This window comes from Lutjanus erythropterus, chromosome 13 (genome assembly GCF_056507025.1).
Source record: "Lutjanus erythropterus isolate fLutEry1 chromosome 13, fLutEry1.hap2, whole genome shotgun sequence".
NCBI lineage: Eukaryota > Metazoa > Chordata > Actinopteri > Lutjaniformes > Lutjanidae > Lutjanus > Lutjanus erythropterus.
In genome coordinates this window covers 37,210,844-37,231,939 of record NC_139329.1, presented here as the reverse complement: position 1 = coordinate 37,231,939, position 21,096 = coordinate 37,210,844, and the positions used below count along the sequence as shown (strand labels likewise).

General features: G+C 41.4%; 1 protein-coding gene across 2 annotated transcripts; it reads left to right on the top strand.

Moving 5' to 3' along the window:
- The first annotated feature begins 114 nt into the window (after positions 1 to 114).
- On the top strand, positions 115 to 20,214 carry slc7a10b (solute carrier family 7 member 10b). 2 transcript variants are annotated; one of them, XM_084733657.1, is made up of 11 exons: positions 115 to 871; positions 5,661 to 5,865; positions 7,137 to 7,288; positions 12,044 to 12,169; positions 12,260 to 12,413; positions 13,323 to 13,446; positions 14,552 to 14,655; positions 14,736 to 14,832; positions 15,230 to 15,379; positions 16,558 to 16,735; positions 16,822 to 20,214. In XM_084733657.1, exons 1-11 carry the CDS (start codon positions 850 to 852, stop codon positions 16,950 to 16,952), a joined length of 1,443 nt encoding a protein of 480 aa, XP_084589783.1. In that variant the 5' UTR covers positions 115 to 849; the 3' UTR covers positions 16,953 to 20,214. The 2 variants fall into 2 exon arrangements, with proteins under 2 accessions (XP_084589783.1, XP_084589782.1); XM_084733656.1 differs by lacking the exon at positions 115 to 871 and adding an exon at positions 1,206 to 1,616.
- The last annotated feature ends 882 nt before the right edge of the window (positions 20,215 to 21,096 follow it).

Sequence of the window (21,096 nt, the reverse complement as noted above, 5' to 3'; positions counted from 1 at the left end):
ATATCTCCAAAACTCTCTTTAGAGTCGCCCCCTGCTGGCCGTTAGAAAGAAGGTGTGTTTTAAGGCACTTCCACTTTGGATTCACATTTCAGATGTGGCGGTTTACTCAGCAATGGGGCATTTTCTCACAAATGCACAGTCATACCATTCTATGTTAGAGTAACAGGTAAAAATCTAAAGATTACACACTTATGCACAAGAATGCATTACTCAGTTTATATGAAAAATGTGTTACTGTGATGTGCAGCGAATGAGGAATCTTTTTTTTCCCTTTTAAGCCACACATTGCTTATATTAGAAACAAAACAAATGCCAGTCAACTGCATCTGCCATTGGTTATTCTGTATTATTTACCAGAACACAAACACATATTTGATCTGAGATGTTAGGCTTAACTGGCTTCCTCTTTACTCTAGAAGAGATTTTCATTGGTTGCTTTGTTTTCAAATGCATTTACTTTAACATCATTATCATTTACGATTAAAACAGCTTTTAGTTCCATTCAGGTCATCATATTCACTCAGACACCCTCAACAACCTTTTGTTTAAAAATTGTCTTTAAAGTTTTTTAAAGTAAAACTGAGACATGTATTTTTTAATTTAAATTTAAAGCACCATCGGACTGGAATGATTTCCCTATTTCACTCAGATGTTTTTCTTCCTTTCATTATTTCAAGACTTCTTTGCTTGTTTATATTAAATCAGGGCTGTCAGTCCTTCTTATTTTTGTCTTCTCATTCTTCTTCTCCTTCTTCCTAGGAAATCTGCCTTCCCATTCATGAAAATGTTGCACATAGGTCCAGTCCTAAGCCAAACTTCCTCAGCTGGTTTTGTAGGCTAATTATCCTGATGGTGGCACTGCAGCAATCGTGTAAGTTGTGTCGAGTTTGAAAATTTGATGCATTCAAATCTTCCATATGTGCTATAACTTTGTAACTTGTACCAAAATGTAACTCCAGTTGCGCAGAAACTTTCACATGCTTTGAGCAGCACTTTGTTGTTGTTGCATTGTTTGATTTATTATTATTTCTATTGTTTATGTATTTGTTTACTTGATTTTTGTTTAATGTTTGTTAATGCCCATGTTTGTGCCTTTTTAAACCGTGATGGTTCATCTCAGGGGGTTTATCCTCTTATTAAATTTGAAATTAAATGAAGGTGTGACAAATGAGGCCCCGGTCTCCCCTATTTTTTCCAGCGCTTATCATGCTGCATTTGACTTCTGAAGAAACTGAAACATCTAAAGGCATCAGGGGCAGGTCGTTTCCTCCCGGTGTCCCTGAACGCATCATGGTGAGTCCTGGGTATTTAACATTCTACCCTGGACAGCGGCAGGTTGTTGCGCAAGCGCAGCCCATTCAGTGTGCATGAATACGGAGTGAGGAGAGGACAGGAGCACTGGGAGCACTGGGACTGGGAGGACACAGTGGACTGGACGGACCGGACCGGACCCGGGCAGGCGGACATGGATGGACAGAAGAACGGCAGCAGCAGCATCTGCTCTCGGCCGCACGGCACCGCGACGGACGGCAAGAAGAAGAAGAAGGAGAAAATCCCTGACAGAGTGACTCTGAAGAAGGAGATCGGGCTGCTGAGCGCCTGCACCATCATCATAGGTGAGGCAGGAAAACAAGGATCAGCTCTGCGCTTCACTTCATCACTGCACAACTTTTAAAAACAAGTCAGAGTCGTTTGACTTAATAGAGAAAACTGCTGCAGAACAGGTTCAAATAAAAGTTAACCCACTGTGAACTATAATCAGTTAGGAAAATCTTAGTTTTGTGGCATTGGACATAAGAAAATATGGACTCCATGTTTGTTTGCATGTGAGTCCACATCAAACTGAGTTGTAGTGCTTACGTGGCTAAAATATATGAAGTGCAGAAGGAGGCTGGTGGTCAAGCAGAAGAACATTGTCTGCTGGAGCAGAATGAACAGCAGGGACCTTTAAACACACCTAAGCTCAGTAAATATGAGCATCATCCAGGCTGGATGGAGTCCAGGGGGGGGGCTGCAGGGAGTCAGGCTGCATGCAGAGGGCCGGCTGCACCACTCTGCTCCTATTAATATTAACAGTTCGCAGTGCAGGAGGGTGATGGAGAAATGTCAGGAGTGTGTAGAGGTTAATTCGCTGTCTGCTCTCCTCTGACTTCAGCTCGTAAAGTGACTCTTTTCCACAGTTTTCTTTCTTTCAGTGTTGGAGAAGTTACTTTTAAAGCGTACATACATTTGCTACCCCGGAGATAAATCAAGTTTAGTTCACTAAAGCTACTTAGGAAAAGTATTTCAGACTGCTTGGTTAAAAAATGGATCAAACTGATGCACATGTGATATGAAACTCTAACAGAGTGTAATACAAACTAGAAGAGGTCACTCAGCAGAGATGCAAAGTAACTAAGTACTTTGTTACTATACTTAAGTAGATTTTTCAGGTATCTGTACTTGACTTTAGTATTTATTTTTCTGATTTATTTTCTTTTCACTTTTACTCTCTACATTTTAACATGAATATCTATACTTTATGCTCCTTAATTTGCCTCGAAACACACTTGTTACTTTAGTCTTAATGTAAAATGGAAACAATGCAGGACAAAACAACAGTTTGAGAGAATTATTGATGATTTTTTTGTATTTTCCATCATTACACTCAGTCTTCCCAACATCAGGACTGTTTTCAACCTAAATGGGCAGAACAATAACACATAGAAAAGATGATATCTTGGATTAACCTTCAGTGGATATCATGTATGAGCACGACAGATGTAACAAGATGAAAACCACGTAAAAGACATAAGAAGACAAAAACAACAAAACAGTCGTAGCAAGAGGAAAATGGTGTAAAAGACATAACGAGACAAAAAGAGTATAGGAGACGTAGTAAGAGAAGGAGACGTAACAGATGTGACAAGACAAAAACAGCGTATAAGACCAAACAAGGTGAGCTAGACGGAAAAGATTTAACAAGACGAAAATGGCGTAAAGGACAAAACCAGATGAAAATGATATAAAAGATGTAAAAAGACAAAAATTATGTAAAAGATGTAACAAGATAAAAAACTGTGCAAAAGATGTAACAAGCGGAAAACTTTGTAAAAGAAGTAAAAAGAAGTAAAATGGTGTAAAAGACATAAGACGAAAACCACAGGATGCAGGATGGAGCTGATGTGGTGCATGGAAACGACTGGTCAGGTTCATTACCTGCTGTAGTGACAGATGTTGATGTATTTTAGGAAAATCTTTTATGTAAATCTTTCACATAAATGTCCAACACTTCAGTTCATGAGTTGATGTCTCTGAAACTCAGTCTCAGCTGTGAACTGACAGATAACTTCACACTGTAATGTTGCATGCAGTGCAAACAACAAAGTCCAACTTTGTGTGCAGGTGATGTGTCTGAAAACTTGTTCCCATTAAAAAAAAAAGTCAGGTGACGTATTATAAAGAGTGAGAAACTCTGCATATGTAGGAGGAGGAGGAGGGAGGAAGGCTGGTGGGAGGAGTCAAACAAATGCAGGACTTTCATTCAGGACTCTGGGGTTCATGTCCTGCGTGAAACTAACAGTCAGCGTTATTTAAAGTTTGAAGGTACAGAAGGTGTGTCACTTACTTCACTTGTGTAATGTAACATATTTATTTTAACCGATATTATCTTTTCCTAAACCTAACAAAATGCGATGGTTTCACATTAAAGGTATAGTTCACCCAAGAATGAAAATTCAGTCATTATCTACTCACCCTCATGCTGTTTGCAGGTCGGGTTTAGTTTTTTAGTCCACAGAACACTGCTGGAGTTTCACAGGAAAACAGTGTCACAGAATCTCCCAAACTATGAAAGTGAATGGTCACCAGTTTTTAAAGAGAAAAAAAAATCCCCCCCTCCTTACAGTGGCAACTGGCCAATAGAGGGCACTAGGCCACCGTCCCACCTCACCTCACAACCTAGAACCTCAGTAAATAAGATTTAAGTGTGCAGGAAATTAATGTAAGTCAATGTATTGTCCTCTGAAGTGATGGAAACACGATTGTGAGTGTGTGTGTGTGAGAGAGAGAGAGGGAGAGACAGAAGAGGTTAAAAAGAAGCAAAAGCTCTATATAAATGTAGTTTCTTTACTGTTCGCAGAGTAGGGCTGCATAATTAATTGCAATTGCAACAAAATTGCAGTATGGATTATTTTGAAAAAGGAAAAATGTGTGAGAAAGCAGCAGACCTCAATAAATGTCACATCATCATGATTTTAATAGTAATTTTTTCAGTGAACATGAAAATTGTAAAGCAAAACTGATCATTTTCACTAATTCTATATCGCAAGTGCAATTAGTCACAGTACGACTATGGCAGGAGAGCAGGTGGCTGCAGGATCCTTCTTCAGGACTTTGCAGAAGTTGGACGTCACAGCGGCTCTTGTGAGGTCTGACCTGCGACCTGCTTGGTTTTTGGTGCAGGTTTTTTTTTTTTTTTTTTTTTTGTCTGGCTAACGGGTCTCGACTTAAGCTGCCGCTGCTCGCTCGAGGCGGACATTTTCGTAAAAATCCTTCTCCAGAACAAGAGAAAGGTCCTGTGTGCAGAATGCTGAAGCACCTTTCCATTCAGGCAGAGAACTGAGTGAACAAGCTGGCTGCTCGGCACGCTGGACCGGGCTCAGCATCAACAGTCATGTGCCACACTACAATGAGTTGAACTGAGCCTTTTGTGGACCTTCTCCTCCACAACACCCAGTCTGTTTTTCCCCCTGCGTGTCACTTTTAGGAAGCTGCAGGAATAAACGGATGCAGAAGGTGAGTCGGTCACTTCCCACCTCTGCAGCCCGGAGTGGATAATTTATGTCTGGTTATGTAATGGCTGTCTGTGCCACTTGGCTGCCTTCTGCCGTGCTACTGGTAGCGCTGTAGTCTGAATGTGTCGGATCTGCTGGTACTCTACACTGCATACTGAGGCTCTGGGCAGGAGGGATTGTCCCGGCCTGAGTGATGGCCTTTACCTCCTTCTCTAACTCACTCTGTTATAGAGCTCTTTGTGTTTTAATGCCCTCTGTATAAACTCAGGGGGGAACACTTCGGATTGTGTGACTTTGGCTGCTCGAGAGTCTCGACGGGTCACTGGTGTTTTTAAGGTGCCGCAGCAGAAATGTCGGAGATGTCGAGGGTGATGTGTAGCATGTGAAGTCCCCTCCAGACGAGTCACGTGTGACAAACACATGTGCTGCGTGGATGTAAACATGTTTCCCACGTGTGTGGAAGCGTTTGTGCAAATTCCACTTCATGTCCTGTTAACGTTTCAATTTTTTAAGCTACATTTTACATTAAGGTTGTCACAATAATCCTTTTGTCTGTTTTTGTCTAGTTTATATAGTCAGCTTGATTTTGAATGTTGGTCTTTGTCTTGTATTTGTCTTTCAATATAGTTTATTATTAACAAAAACAAAAAACAAAAAACAATGTTGTTATTGATAGAAAAATGGATAAATATGTAGTTATGTATCAGTGTGGACTGAAAGCAATAACCAGCACTAAAATTATTACTATGAAAAAAAAAACAACTGCTTGTCAGAATTCACTGATTCCTTTTGCAGCAGATATGAAAACCTGCCATCATGTAATACCCTCCTCCTCCTCCTCCTCCTCCTCCTCCTCCTCCTCCTCCTCCTCCTCCTCCTTCTCAGGGAACATCATCGGATCTGGGATCTTCATCTCTCCAAAGGGGGTCCTGGAGCACTCGGGCTCAGTGGGTTTGGCGTTGGTGGTTTGGGTACTGGGAGGCTGCATCGCTGCCTTGGGCTCCCTCTGCTACGCCGAACTGGGCGTCACCATCCCCAAATCTGGAGGGGACTACTCTTACGTCACGGAGATATTCGGTGGTCTGATGGGGTGAGTAAAGAAAGTCTGCATGTCGTCAAGTGGGGCATTTATTTTAAAAGAGTGGAGATGTAGGGGAGGGATGTGAGCACCGCAAACACCTGCCTTTGGCTGCTGTTCTAGTCTCCACACCGATCAAAATCAAAATGAATCCCTTCACCAACATATGCAAATAATATTGACCACCAGCATTCAGCATACCATCTATAATCTGTAATATCATTAAAAGATTCAGAGAATCCAAAGAAATCTCCGCACATAAGGGACAAGGCTGAAAACCAACACTGAATGTCTGTGACCTTTGACCCCTCAGGCATCACTGCATTAAAAACGGCATTAAAAACCCACATCATTGTATAAAGGATACTACATGGGCTCAGGAACACTTTGGAAAACTGTTGTCAGTAAACACAGTTTGTCTCTGCATCTACAAATGCAAGTTAAGACTCTTAAGAGCTGTGGTGGTATGGAGGTGTGTTAGTGCCCATGGCATCATGGGTAACTGTCACATTAATGCTGAAAGGTACGTACAGGTTTTGGAACAACATACTGCATGCTGCCATCCAGACGACTTCTTTTTCAGAGACGTCCCTGCTTATTTCAGTGAGATGATGCCAAGACACATTGTGGACGTGTTCCAACAGTGTGTCTTCGTAGTAAAAGAGTTCAGGTACCAGACTGACCTGCCTGCAGTCCAGATCTGTCTCCATATTGAAAATGTGTGGTGCAAACTTCAACAGTTAGTGTCCTCAGTTCCCAAACACTGAATGAACGTCATTAAATTAAGAATCAATGTATATTTACAAAAAAGTAACAAGTTCATTAGTTTGAACCTCAAATATCTTGTCTTTTTAGTGGATTCAGTTGAATATAGGTCAACATTTTTTGCAAATCATTGCATTCTGTTTTTATTTATGTTCTACGTCTCAGTTTTTTGGGGAATTGGGGTCATACCTCCACAACTATTATCACTAATAGTAATAAAAGTAATGTGTATTCATGGGTTCAAGGGTTCATTTATCTGTTTATATAACAGCACAGTGTTGTGTACTTTCAATTGCTGCTCGGTAGAATTAACAAGAACTTGGCACAGGAATTTTGCTTTCTTAAGTTTCTTAAAGATCGCCTCCAGAGAAAATCATGTTTTAAGCTTGTTAGTGTGTCCATGTGCTGTTTGTTTTTCATGTGTTACAAGATTCATCAGGAGCCAAATGAGTCAGTCAGGCTGGATATGTGACGTCATAAACCTATGGAACTGTTACTGAATGTCTTTTCTTATCCAGGTTTCTCCTGTTGTGGAGCGCCGTCCTCATCATGTACCCGACCACGCTGGCTGTCATCGCCCTCACTTTCTCCAGCTACGTCCTGCAGCCCGTCTTCCCAAACTGCGTTCCTCCATACATGGCCACACGGATGCTGTCCGCCACGTGTCTCTGTGAGTGTTTTTACCATCTACACTCTTTTTAGTGTCATCCAGTGAAAGAACACAGTTAAAGCATAGTTCAATGAATCCTAACTAACCTTTTAAAATTCTGAAGTGACACAATAACAGAAACATATTTACAGATCGAGGCAGCGGTAGACCAGCAACTCCTCTGTTCTCAGAGGTAAAATGACTGGTTGCTTTGGAGAGAGTGATGTTTGGGTTATATAATGGTACTTTCTCGCATATATATTGTATTATATGACACCTACACACCAGTATCCAGTCCAGCAATGACAAAAAAGTCATTTTGTAGGTATTTTTAATGCTATTCCAGTTTGTCTTTTTGGGAAAAAGATTAAAAACAGTTGATGACCCATCCTACACTTGGGGGTGTTACTAAAATTGCATCCAATGAAATGCTTTCTCACTTATGATAATGTGGTGCAAAGAAGGAGGATTCATCAGAATAAAGAATAAAGTCAGTGAGTAAAGAATATAAATTTATTCACTGATTTTGGTGAAACTGGATCATATTTTATAAAGAAATTATTTTCTGGTTTCCTCTCTGATGTCCTCTGGTTGCTCAGCTTCAACTCTCAGTTATTTCCTTTAGCTTACTTTTTCCTAAAGCAGCTAATAGCTGTTATTAGCAGGCAACAGAGCCGAGCTGAGCAGCCTTCCACTAAACCCGCTGGTCTCAGAGGCTGTTTCGGTCTGGTCGTGTTCACTGGGAGCTCTCAGTCCGGGAAGAGTCAGTTAATCAGGCCACTCTCCTTCCCAGCAGTGCATCCATGGACCACTTTAGCTGCAAGCTGTTTGATGGGAACTTTGTGTGAAGCTGTGAAACTAATCCAAATATAGTGTATGATGGAGGTGGTCTGTGCAGCCATTAAATACATCATGACTTGGACAGATTTTATTTCACTGCCTAATTGACAACAAATGCCATTTACAGTACTGCTGGACTTTTAAAACTTCTTCATCGTGTCCTGTGTTCGTGTCTTGCTGGAGTTACTGACTCCACTGCTACACTGTACGGACAGAGCGCTCCATCTGTACCCTGATGCATTTAAAACGTAGACCATAAATGAGTCTTAAGGATAAGTACCCATTTAGGGGGAGGATACATGGAAGTGGCTGATTGGCTCACAGTACGCTTGCATCATTCATGAAGGATGACATGTTGTGGATCCTCATATCTCCTCTGTGCTCCTTTATATAATGAAATAGTTAATTTCTCTTCCAGTTCATAAATAAACTACAGGTCCGTTCCTTTGGCACATGCGTTGGAGAGAAAGTGGTCACATGAAGACTCTCTTACGTAACTTCTGGCTGAAGGCTGTTTAAAACCTTTTTTATGGCTGTAGTAGTAAATAATGCACAGCATCCCTGCAGGAGGGAGGAGAGCAGGGCCAGAAGACGGGATGAGGGAGAAAGTTTGGAAAACAAAAGCTGGTGATGAATACTGAACATAAAACTTCAGCTATAATCACCTAAAAAAAGCTCCAGAAAGTTAAAATATACAACAAAATAAATAGTCTTTAATTACATTGTCAGTTTGACATAATATATAACTGACAGTAAAAGATGATTTAACACATTTAAAGGTCATTAGGACAGATTTTTTTGCACATTGAGTATTTGTTATTAGACTGTAGTATGAAGGCTTTATTGTCAAACACACATCACCTTTGACAGAAATACAGTCCAAGGCATTGGAAAGGAAAACATGTGGTTTGGATTAAAGAACAGTGGACCTTGACATGATCAACACTGGACACACAGGATCTTTCAACATCCAGATCAGCTGGCCACTGCAGACCATTCCAGGAGGGAAGGAGGACAGCGGGAATAAGACCCAGCTTGGACTGAGGGCTGAAATGGGACTGGGCAAACAATGGGAAATCAGAGACTGTAGTGTCCACATCTTACAGAGACCTGCTCCACCACATCTGGATCAAGGCGCTGCATTCAATGGATGGACCAGTTCTGAGCTGACAGGAGGCGACATGCACGACCGCAGCAGGACGAAGGGAGGAAGACTCTGTGTTCACATCAAAGCTGTTGTGTGCACAAACACAGTTGATGGACAATGTTTTCCACACGCTGAACTTTTTTAAGTGAAGATATTATCATGAACATCTTTTTGCCACAAATTCTTTTGTACTTTTCCTCCTATTCAGTTTTTATATTGCACATGTTTGCATGAAGGAACTATAACTGAACTTACTGGTGATATTGCTCAGACTTACAGTGTATCCAGAATTTAGGATTGTGAATATGAATTTACCAGTTTACAGTTTACTACACACACCAACCATATCACCTCGCAGAAAGATGCATGCATCTGCTCTACAGGTCATCTGAGCAGGACGTCATTAATGTTTACAGCTTGCATTGTCACGAGCACGATGCTTCATCCATGAAAATGCTCAAAACTGGGTCTGTAGATTATCTTGAGTAACTTTCTGTCTTCTTGAGCACCACGAGCTGAGTGGTTATATCATGTTGGAGTGAAGGCAGACAAGACTCACACTAAAACTATCAAGATGGATATGTAGCAGAACAGGACAGAGGAAAGATCTGTATTTTTCAATTCAGGGTGAACTGTCCCTTTGAAAGACAGTCTGCTGTAGCTGATGTATTTGGTAAATGTAATGCTGTCACTTTATTGATCCAATTATTGATCCAGGAGCTCAGAGATCAGGCATTCCTAATGGTTGTCCTGCTATTTACGGTAAACTGTCTTGTGTACATGCATGCTGCTTGGACGGAAAAAACGAAACCTAACTCACATCCTGGAGATGAGACTCAACAAAAACTGTTTTTCTGGGCTTTCTACCGACCGCAGCTTTAAAGGAGCAATTTGTAGCAATTGAGTTGAAGCGGTCGATGGTCCCCCCAGACTGGGAGAAGCTCTGCAGGCTGCAGGAGCTCTGCAGGAGCGCAGGACACATGCAGCATCGTAAATAGACAATAACAGGCGAGGTCTCACGCTACAAGTTGATCAGCTGTTTATAACTCTGTCAGTTGCCTGTCGTTTTTAAAGGTAAGACCTTTATCCTGAAAACAGAAGCCCACTGCTCTGAAAATACTCTGAAAACACTTTCTCCCAGACTCCTAAAATGTTACTCAATTTAATCGTTATAAACTACTACAGCCTCTAAAAAATTACTAATGATTTCTTATAGCTCATAAACAAACACTCACTCATTCGTCCAGTATTCATCATTAATTTGAACTCTAATTAACCTGAAACAGGCAGACAGAAACAGTCATTCCAGCTGGTATATCACCTTCACATGTTTCTGTAATCTCTGATGACAGTAAAACCTGAAGTATGTGCAGAAGTTACGGAGCATCCTGCAGCAGAGAGCCTCTACGCTCCTCAAAAATTTAAATGTTCCCATCAAAATTTGATTGTCTTATAAAAAGAGATGTCAGTACTGAAGGAGGCAGCGATGGGACAGGCCAAGCAGACGGCAGCGTTGTTCAGCCCTGAGCTGACACTACATTAGTCAGTGTGGACCTGTCAGGCCGCCTAATTGCTTGGTGCTTTGCCTGAGAGTACCTGCACTGACGAGCATTAATCCACTCTGCCTCTTTGTCTTATGGATGAGTAAATACCGTCTGGCCTGAAATCCCGTCGGTGAGGTGAAGCAGCGGGACTTCAGCGTGCGATTCCTCGCCTCTGACGCCATCATTCACACTTGTTTTTGGAGCTGGATGCTGAAACGTGAGCTGTGCCCGGCCTCCTCGGGGCAGAGTGGTGGTGGTGGTGGTGTGTGTGTGTGTGTGTGTGTGTGTGTGTGTGTGTGTGTGTGTGTGTGTGTGTGTGTGTGTGTGTTGGGGGGGGTGGCTCGCCACGTTTTGTTTGCTCCTTGCAACGGAAGTGGTTTGTTTTGTGGGTCTGACAGCTCGTCTTTGTGCTGGAGAGCGAGGCCACCATGAGAGAGAGCGGGGTAAAGCCGGTGACAATGATGGACGAGGTGAAACAATCACGCCCTCCCTCACTCACCCGTTTCCCACATTCCTGCCTCCCATGGCAACTGGCTGCTGCCGCCCACCGCCGGCGAGAACACCAGCGCCTGCTCACCAGTGGAGGGATGGAACTACACTAATATACTGATATTTAAAGGAGCACTTCACCAATTTTACTCAGTTTACGTGTCATTAGGGATGTAACAACCAAAAAAAGTCACGCTACGATAATACCTTGATTATCAAAACTTGAAAAAATATTCCTTATTGCATAATAAACCTCATATGAACAGTATTGTTTCTCTCTACAACATTTATTTTTCTCTTTAACTGGGGATGTTAATGACTAGAGCTAAATATCAATATCACAGCAATATCGGACCATAATGTTCAGATATGAAGATTTTTTTTTTTAAATGGAACGTAATGCAGTTTGTTCTTATTTGTTAGCATTTCAGTCAGCATTTTCTCTATATCTGATCCCTATTTTTAATCCAGGTTTGATAGATATTTTGCTCTATTTATGTTTTTTTTTATTTATACTTATTTATAATTATTAAAAATAGCAGTGAAAGTTTACTTTCAGTTCCCTGATATCAAAAAACAATCATCCAATCACTGGATAGAGTGCAGAACATTTATTTACTTTATATACTGAAAATACAACCATTTCTTTCTTAATCTCACCACATTATCCATAATTCTTTAATCAACTTGTCTCTCGCTCTGTGCATGTCCTCGTCCTTTTGACGTTGCTCCTGAATGTGTGTGTTTTGCGCTCAGTGCTCCTGACCTGGGTGAACTGCTCCAGCGTCCGTATGGCCACCAGGATCCAGGACGTCTTCACGGTGGGGAAGCTGATGGCTCTGGGCCTCATCATCGTGGTCGGCCTGGTGCAGATCTGCAACGGTAACGTTCTCGGTGTTTCTGGCTGAAAGCTTTACTGCTCCCTGAGGTAAAAACAAACAAACAAACCCAAATGTGTGATTTGTCCTCCAGGGAACTACGAGGCGCTGACTCCTCAGGTCGCCTTTTCCCTGGACAGGACGCCATCAGTCGGTCAGATCGCTCTGGCCTTCCTGCAGGCCTCCTTCGCCTTCAGCGGCTGGAACTTCCTCAACTACGTCACGGAGGAAGTCGTTGAGCCCAGACGGTGAATATTTATGTTTCTCATCACATCCTTCCTGTGCTGTAACATCTCAGCTTCCATCTCAGCTTGGTTCTTCATTCTGCTCGTTTTTTTTTCAAGGCTTTTATTTGTCTAAATCAAATCTTAAAGGAATAATTTGATTTATGTCTTTATTCGCTTTCTGGTGGAGAGACAAGAAGACTGATACCACTCTCATATTTCTTTGTTAACAAGTAAAACGATAGCGATTTAGAGCACATGAAAGTACAGGAAACAGGAACAAAGTTGACCGAGGTACCAGGCTGCTCAACTGTCATTGGAGCACAGTGTGAAAAGGGTGGGGCTTATAGGGTCAGTTTGTTGTTTTATCTGATTTTATGTGCTGGACTTGGCTTGGATCAGTTACTTCCCAGAAACCTCCTCAGAAGCTCCTCGTAAAAGTTTTTTTTTTATTTTTTGTGCAGATTTAACAAACAAGACAATATTGAACTATTCCTTTAATGTCTGTCTTCACATATTTTGTCATCTAAACTTTTCTGTTGTTCTGAGTTGTTAGGGCTGAATTTTTTTTCAGTTTTTGTTTTGTGAGGGATGCTGTTGCCACACTTAAAATAGAATATATATTAAAATATGGGTGAAAATGAGACTGTTAACCAGCCCTTACAACACAAACACCCTGTACTTTTGTTTTTTAACTTTTGTCTGCAGCATAATCAGTGGCTCATTTGCATTTTCTCCCCAGATTACTCTTCATTTCCTGCTTTTTATGACTGTGAACCTGCCTTTTTTGTTTTTTTCTTTAATCTTAAACAGCTCAATGTGAATATGCTTTTTATTTTCTTGTGCTTTGATCAACTTTCATGCATGTGTAATTGATTTTCGACTGTATCATCTGTGCATGGTGCGTGTGTGTGTGTGTGTGGCCTCGGTCAGGAATCTACCTCGTGCCATCTACATCTCCATCCCATTGGTGACCTTTGTGTACACACTCACCAACATCGCCTACTTCTCCTCCATGTCGCCCGAGGAGCTGCTGTCATCCAATGCCGTGGCTGTAGTGAGTAAAAATGTGGCAGCTGTGCTTCATCTTTTAGGCGTTTAGGTCAGAGGTGGATAAGAATTCATTTATAGATCAAGAATATTGCAAACAACCAGTAGGGGGTCAAAGGTCAGAGGTTATGACACTCTCTGTCAGTGAGCCCCCTAGTGACGAAATGTGTGACACACAAGTGAGCAGCTACAGGGGACAAGCTTTACATTTAACTTTCAATTAAATTAGCTTGAAAAGCTTCTGGTTTTCTTAATTTTGAAAACCGTCTGTCCACAGCAGGGCTGCACAATTAATCAAAATTTTATCACAATGGCAATATGGCTTTCTGCAATTTTCAAATCGCAGCAGGTGCAATATTTGTTAAAAGCAAAATGTGTGTCAAAAAACGTTTAAATTAACGAATGTCGTGAGGCAGAGATGTCCCGTACTACAAATCAGTCTCAAGAAAACATCTTAAAACATTTATTTTTACGGTTTGGGTAGGAGGCTCTCCATCCTAAGCTCCTCCTGCCAGACGAGCTCATGCAGGTGCTGGTGCTGCATGAGTGAACATCTGTGCCGTTGACTTCAGACCAGGTTTTCCTGGGTCAATGGCGCGGTCGCTTTCTGCGGCCTTGAGATAGTAATGCACCAATAATGCACCTGACCACACCTCATATTAAGACCAACACACCCATGGGCACAGAGAGGGGTGCAAGTACAGTTGCTGCCCACATAATATGAACGCAGGGCGAGAAAATGACAACTGCATCGGTCAGAAAATAGTGATGAAGGTGCACTGTGTGGTGGCTGGGCAGAAGACAGGTCCACAAGTGTTGGCTGTTTTAATTGACCTGTCTGTAGCTCTAGATAAAAAGTCAGAGGATCACCAAAGTTTATGAAAATCAGTCCAATAGATTTTGATATTTATTGCAGCAGACCCATTGAATTTCCCATATTACCACCCTCACCACTAGTGTAGCTAAAAGTATGCAGCTATAAAACTATCTTTAAACAGACAACCTTGTTTCTGACGTTGAATCATTCATCAGCAGATTTGATGAGAAGAAACAGTAGAGAAAAAGTCATGTGCCACCCATTAAAACAGCCTGTCTGTCGTTCTGCCGTTCAGACATTTGGGGAGAAGTTGCTGGGAATGTTCTCCGTCATCATGCCGATCTCCGTGGCTCTGTCCACCTTCGGAGGAATCAACGGCTACCTGTTCACCTCCTCCAGGTGAGACCCGTCACTCCTTCGTGCTCCAGCACGGCTTCCGTACGGCTGCTGACGGGCTGTCGGTTTGTTTCTGCCTGCAGGTTGTGTTTCTCTGGAGCCAGAGAGGGTCACCTGCCCAGCCTGCTGGCCATGATCCATTATAAGAACTGCACGCCCATCCCCGCCCTGCTGGTCTGCGTACGTACAACCTCACATTAATGTCATACTCACCTCTGCATCTGTCTATATAAAGTATTTTTGTTCTACAGACAGTCCGTTATTCTGAAACCTCAAAAATCCCATGGCAGTGAAAGCCAATTGGTCTGACAGCCTAGCCTGTTGCTGTGAAAGAAACTTTAACCCTCTATTAATTAGTGTTAAACATGTTTGATTATGTCAGAAGAGGCTTTCAGACCAGTGGGACATTTTTAGGACTATTAGGGTTTTGGAATAATGGACCATGGGAACAATGAGCAGTCCCCGCCTGGACTACCTCGAGCAGCTGCCGCCGCCGAAACCTGGTAAACACCAATGACTTTGTTGGAGTGCCCTTTTAAATACTCACCATATTGTCACGCCTGGCTGTGTTTTTCAGTGCGCTGCCACCATCGTTATACTCTGCATCGGGGAAACTCACAACCTGATCAACTACGTCTCTTTCATCAACTATCTGTCGTACGGCGTCACCATCGCAGGTCTGCTGTACTACCGCTGGAAGAAACCCAACCTGTACCGACCCATCAAGGTACCAACTCCTCTTTTAGTTTTACAGTGTTGGATTACTTTATTATGTTTACTTAAGTAAAGATCTGAATACCTCCTGCAGTCACCACTTTTTACCTCACCAGATAATTTTCCAGGCCACCATAAGAATCTCATTACTAACAGGGATAGATGCTAATATTTTTAAGCACTTTTCTGCCGGCCTAAATGTAAACTTAGGTAAAAACAATACAGAAGAGGCAACTTTTTTATGCCTTTATTCAGACAGCTGAAGTGAGGATAGGTGAGAGGGTTAAAGAGCAGGTCACAGGCTGGAATCAAAGCCATGGCTGCTGCAGAGGACTTTTTGTGTGGATGTCCAGTCCAGTGTTTATGGTAAATATTGTTGACGCAGTAAATTTCTTAGTGCTGCTGTGTTGACATAGAAAACTGAGTTCTCATGCCAGCCTATAAATGCCTACATGTACCGGGATGCATTGCGTGCAAGCTTCACCACAGCCTATACGGGGGTCTGCAATCTGCAGCTGCATGCAGCTCTTTAGCTCCTCTTCAGTGGCTCACTGCAACTGTGGCGAAACATTATATGGATATGAGTAACAGTTACTTTTTTTAACATTTTAATTTTCATTTATCTTTGCTGTAGGTCTAGGAAAAAGTTGAGGCTTTTGAGTTTTGAGCCCAACTTAAACTCAAAACGTTTTCCCCCAAAAAATATAAATATATAACATATGATGGTTGTTTTTTATATATTTTCAATTAAAACCATTTAATTTTCAGGCACCGAGTTTTGAAATACAATGTTTTGTTGTTGTTTGAGTTTGTTAAACTTAAAGATTTGAGTTTATCTAAAGAAGAATCTGAAATTATCTTAATTAAAGATTGTAGGATGGCAAAACTTTTTAAAGTTTATTTCAAAACAGAAGAGTTTGAGTTGCACTGAAGAATTTATTGCTTATGGCTTTAATGCTTCAGCTGACTACATTTACCATCAACACTGACTGAACATCTGCATGAAAAGTGCAGAATTTTTCCTACTAGCCTTCCTTAACTGTGACACTTGTGTTGCCCACTTTTCCCATGAGCTGTGATGGATAAAACTTGGCCACCAACATGGAAAATTTGGTGGCCACAGAGTAGCTTTTTGTGGCCATGGGCCGGGTCATGAATTATTGTAAACCTTTAACCATTTTTCTTCTTCAGGTGAACCTGTTGGTTCCTGTTTGCTACCTGATGTTCTGGGCGCTGCTGCTGGGCTTCAGTCTTTACTCAGAGCCGGTGGTTTGTGGCGTTGGCCTCGTCATCATGCTCACCGGCGTACCGGTCTACTTCCTGGGCGTCCATTGGAAAGAAAAACCAAAGTGCATCTACAACTTCATTGGTGAGTTTTCTAAAAACAGGTCCGATTAAATGTTGGTCCTGTCTATTAGAGCCGATAATGAACTCCTGACTTGTGTTTTCCTGCAGAGCGGGCGACGTACGTGGGCCAGAGGTTGTGTTTCGTGGTCTTTCCTCAGTTTGACCCCATCGAGATCGCCAATCCGTCAGAATGGACTGACCGGTCTTCAGGCAGGAGCAGTTTGTCTGCCAATTCTTAAAACTTTTTTTTTTCTGAATATATGCAGATCTTTGTTTTTGCCTCTTGTTTTTACTCCGTCACTGTGTAAGTCCAGACACTTCCTCCTGGTACGGGAGCTTCCTGTCTGACCTTTGACCCTCCAAGACTCTGGTTTCTCTACAGTTGAGTGGAAACGCCTGTTCTTCTGCACGGGCTGCTTGCACTTTTTATCTTCTTCTCTTTTCTACTAAGTCGTCTAGCACAACAACCTAATGCCAACACTGTCACACTGTGAGAAGGACTTTTATTCTCATTTTGGACCCATTTGTTCTTTTTTTTCCTGTAACATGACAGAACTCTGACCGTTGTTGGTTGTTTCCTCTGAATGTTGCTGGTGTTTTATCGTGCCTTAAGGCCTTTTCACACCAAGTCCCAAACAAATCTATAGTCAGTATTCTGAAAACAAACTGGTGCAAAGTATTCAAGAGAAGATCTGTGGTTTTCATGCTGTTTACTGCCACCAACTCTACAGCTTTCATGTATTTTTCATTCTTTTTCTCTGCAGACTGACAGCTTTTAGTATCACGTCAACCTTTTGTTCTTCTAATATATGTATTTTTAGGGTGTACGTCAATCTTGCATCTTGTTCTACAAGAGAAAACAGGGTTGAGGCAGCCTTTTAGGCATGTGTATCAGTAGATATTGATGATATGTATCCACTGTCACTGCTTCTAACTGTGTGTTTGCATAGACTAGGGGTTCCCAAACTTTCTCATGTGAACACCGAGTTTGAGAGGATTTTGTCTTAAGGAATCCCCACTGAGTAATTTTTTAAGTTTGTTTTTGGGTTTCAAGATAGTATGTCTTCATATCAAACTAGGATCAATCAAAATGGTCAACCTTGTTGTTCCAGCTCCCCCAAAAATGCAATAAAATGACTGTACTGTATTCCTCCTTTTGATGGGGACCCACAACCCACTCAAGCACCCCTGGATCCCAGTATGAAAACCACTGGCGTAGAGAACCGGCTGTAATTGTACATTTATTTGCCTCCAGTATTCACTTGTGTGTGTTACTGGAGGATTCCACCAGAGAAATCAGACCATAAAGAACCTCTGGAACTGCATGATGTAAACAAAAAAGATGGCAACACTCGAGGAGGTTTATGATGATGTAGGTTTTGTTATAGATGGTCTGTAAGGCCACAGCTGACATTCCTACTGACCCCTGACCCTGTCACATCCACTCACTGCCCCGACCATTCACATGCATGTTGCATCTTGCAGAGAAATAGTGTTAATTCAGGCGCAACCAACGCTCCAAATGGATACATTATTCACGTGTATCATGCACATGCAAATACATAGTTAAATGAAAGTATCTGGCTTAAGAAATCTTCATTTCGAGTGGCAGTTGTAACCATGCAAATTACTAAAAATCCAGCTTTGAACAAAAACTTACTTGCTGTTGTTGTTGATCACACCATTGCTAGAAATGTCATTTTAGACTGAAATATCTCAACAACTGTGGAAAGGAATTGCCATAAAATCTTTCACAGACATTCATGATCTCCTCAGGATGAATTCTGGTAACGATGGCGATCCTCTGACTGTTCATCTAGCGCCATCATCAGGTCAAACATTTTAAATTGTCCAACACTTACCTGCAAAACTTATCAGCTGCAGCTGTACTTTGTGTTTAGATCTAATCAGAAAGTGTTAGCATGCTAGCATGCTAAGCTAAGATGAGAAACATTATACCTTTTTAACATTTACATAATTAGCATTGTCACTGTGAGCCTGTTGATGTTGTGGCAGGAATGAAATATACCATGCATAAGTACAAGTATAGTCTATAATCACCTGAAAATGAGAATCGCTGTGTTTTGTTGCCTTAGAACGAGCCTTTTATATTTACAGAGGGCCCTGGTCACAAGTGAAGTTGTAGTTTTTGTTTTATTTGCTGCTAACACATGAGTTGTTGCTAACTTTGCAGAGGTCATTCTGATGTTCCCAGCGACCATCTCAGAGGAAAGTGTTGTTGCTTACAATTTCTTTGTCTTATGAGAAATAAATGAGATTCTTATTTTGAGGTTACTGAAGTCTCATCTGTTTCTCTGACAGAGAAAAAATGAGCAGAGGTTCCAGAGGTTTCTCCTTGTCGACCGTACGGAGGACCAAGATTTTAAGATTTGACCGCTGGGACAAATTTAAGACAAATTTAAGACAACTGAGTTTTCTTTTAGATCTCACTGTTATCTCAAGAGCTGATTATTTAAGACAAATTTAAGATCAGTGCAGGGAGACAAAAACGTTTTAGGACCTTCAGTTGGGCTCAGATTAGTCTCAGACTGAGACGAGACAAAGGCTTTTCCTCAGGGGCCGAATTTAAGAAGTATGAGAAAATGGTCAAAGTCACATTTTGGTCTAGGAGACAAAAGCCAGACAAAGATGAAATCTTATTTTGAACTTTTCTTTCCTCTGGGATGGTGCCCAGATTTATATGACACATAACGGGAGCAGGGTCGTATGTTCCCAGGATCCAATGTTCCCCAGCTCTATATATAGAACATGATGGGAACCTGTTAACCATCCCTGCCATATGAGTTAGGATTAGGGTTATATGGCTGCTGGGTTGTGTTAATATTGCTGTCTTGAAGAAACTGGATAATATTTATGATATATTTTAACGTCAAACGGGTCAACTTCGATCCAAACACAAGAGGAGGCTTCATGTGTGTCGACAAAATATTGAACTTTGGTTTGAATTGAAATATCAACTGCTGCAGTCGATTCTAATTCTTCTGAGCAAATGGACTGAAAACGGAACACGTTTCACTTTTTATGAAACAGCAGTAAAGTTACTCTCAGTGAGAGATTACACTGAGTTTCAGAGGCTAATGAAGCAGTGTTCAGGCCAGATGTTACGTCAGACTTGAGGTCTCTGTTCTCCATGTCGTTGGTCATTTTCCTCTCCTCCTAAATGCAGGTTTACCGACTCGAAGTAGAACATGGGCTGATGTAAAACACCTGTAAACCTGTGTTTATTGTCGACACATGATGATGTGCAGATTTGTTATTTCCCAGACTTTAAAAAGAGATGAACAACATAGAACTCAAAATGGCTCTGAATAAAAATGCACCATCACATCAACAACATGAACGTGCTCATTTTTAACTTTTTTTGTTTTTAATTTTCTGGGAAATGTCTGACTTGGTGTGAAAAGGCCTTTAATGGGGGAAAATGTATATTCAAATGTTGTTTATTAACTGATTCACTATATTAGATTTTAATATATTTTGTGTGTGTCTTTCACTCTGTGTTTTTCATTTGATTATTTGAGAAGCACTTTGGTCTTCCATCGTCTGTCAGTGTGAACTCCTTTCCCTCTCATTTGAAAAACCAGACGGCGCTGGACTTATTCTGCACAAAGCACCATCACATCCCTGAGACTGAGGGCAAGCTCAACTTTATTAATGAGGGGTCGACCGATACGTTTCATTTTCAGGGCCATTAACACTGTGACACTGTCATAGTTTTAGTTTAGTCTCATACACTGCCATTGGCTACAGTATTGCAGCGCCCGCTATCTGCATTTTCAAAGTGCCTAGTAACAGGAATGACCTCTGAGCTGGAACCTACGGGCTGAAAACGGCAACCTGGAACGCTAATGGCCAAGGAGGACGCCATTCATTTTTACATCCTGCAATGTCACCCTTTCATCCATGAGTAGATGCACGCTTCCTCCCGCACGGTGATACGGTTAGCTGGTGTAGCCATGTTGTTCCATTATATTGGAGAGAAGGCAGACGTCTCTACAGCTGATGTCTTCAAAACTCAACAACTCACACCAAAACTATCTAGATGGATAAAAAACACTAAGGGTAAGAGTAAAAATATGTATTTTTGACTTTAGGGTGCATTGTTCCTTTAATGTGGTACTTTGCAGGTTTTATCACTGATATATTGTTTGTTTTGTTGTCAGACAACTGTGCTGTTATTAAACAGGGATTAAATTAAGTGTTAAATCAAGAATCACATTAAAGGAGAAATCATCAAATAATATATTTACTGTAATAAATCATAAAATGACCACTTTATGTCAGATAAACATACCAAGCTGAAATACTCGCTTCACTTGGCAGCCGCCTCAGGAGGTGCCCTATTCAATATTTTATATGTTT

Coding starts and splice junctions, on each gene's coding strand:
- slc7a10b (XM_084733656.1), top strand. CDS start 1,466: ATGGATGGACAGAAGAACGGCAGCAGCAGCATCTGCTCTCGGCCGCAC. Junction 12,170..12,259: donor CCTGGTGCAGATCTGCAACG/GTAACGTTCTCG, acceptor TTTGTCCTCCAG/GGAACTACGAGGCGCTGACT. Junction 16,736..16,821: donor GTGCATCTACAACTTCATTG/GTGAGTTTTCTA, acceptor GTTTTCCTGCAG/AGCGGGCGACGTACGTGGGC.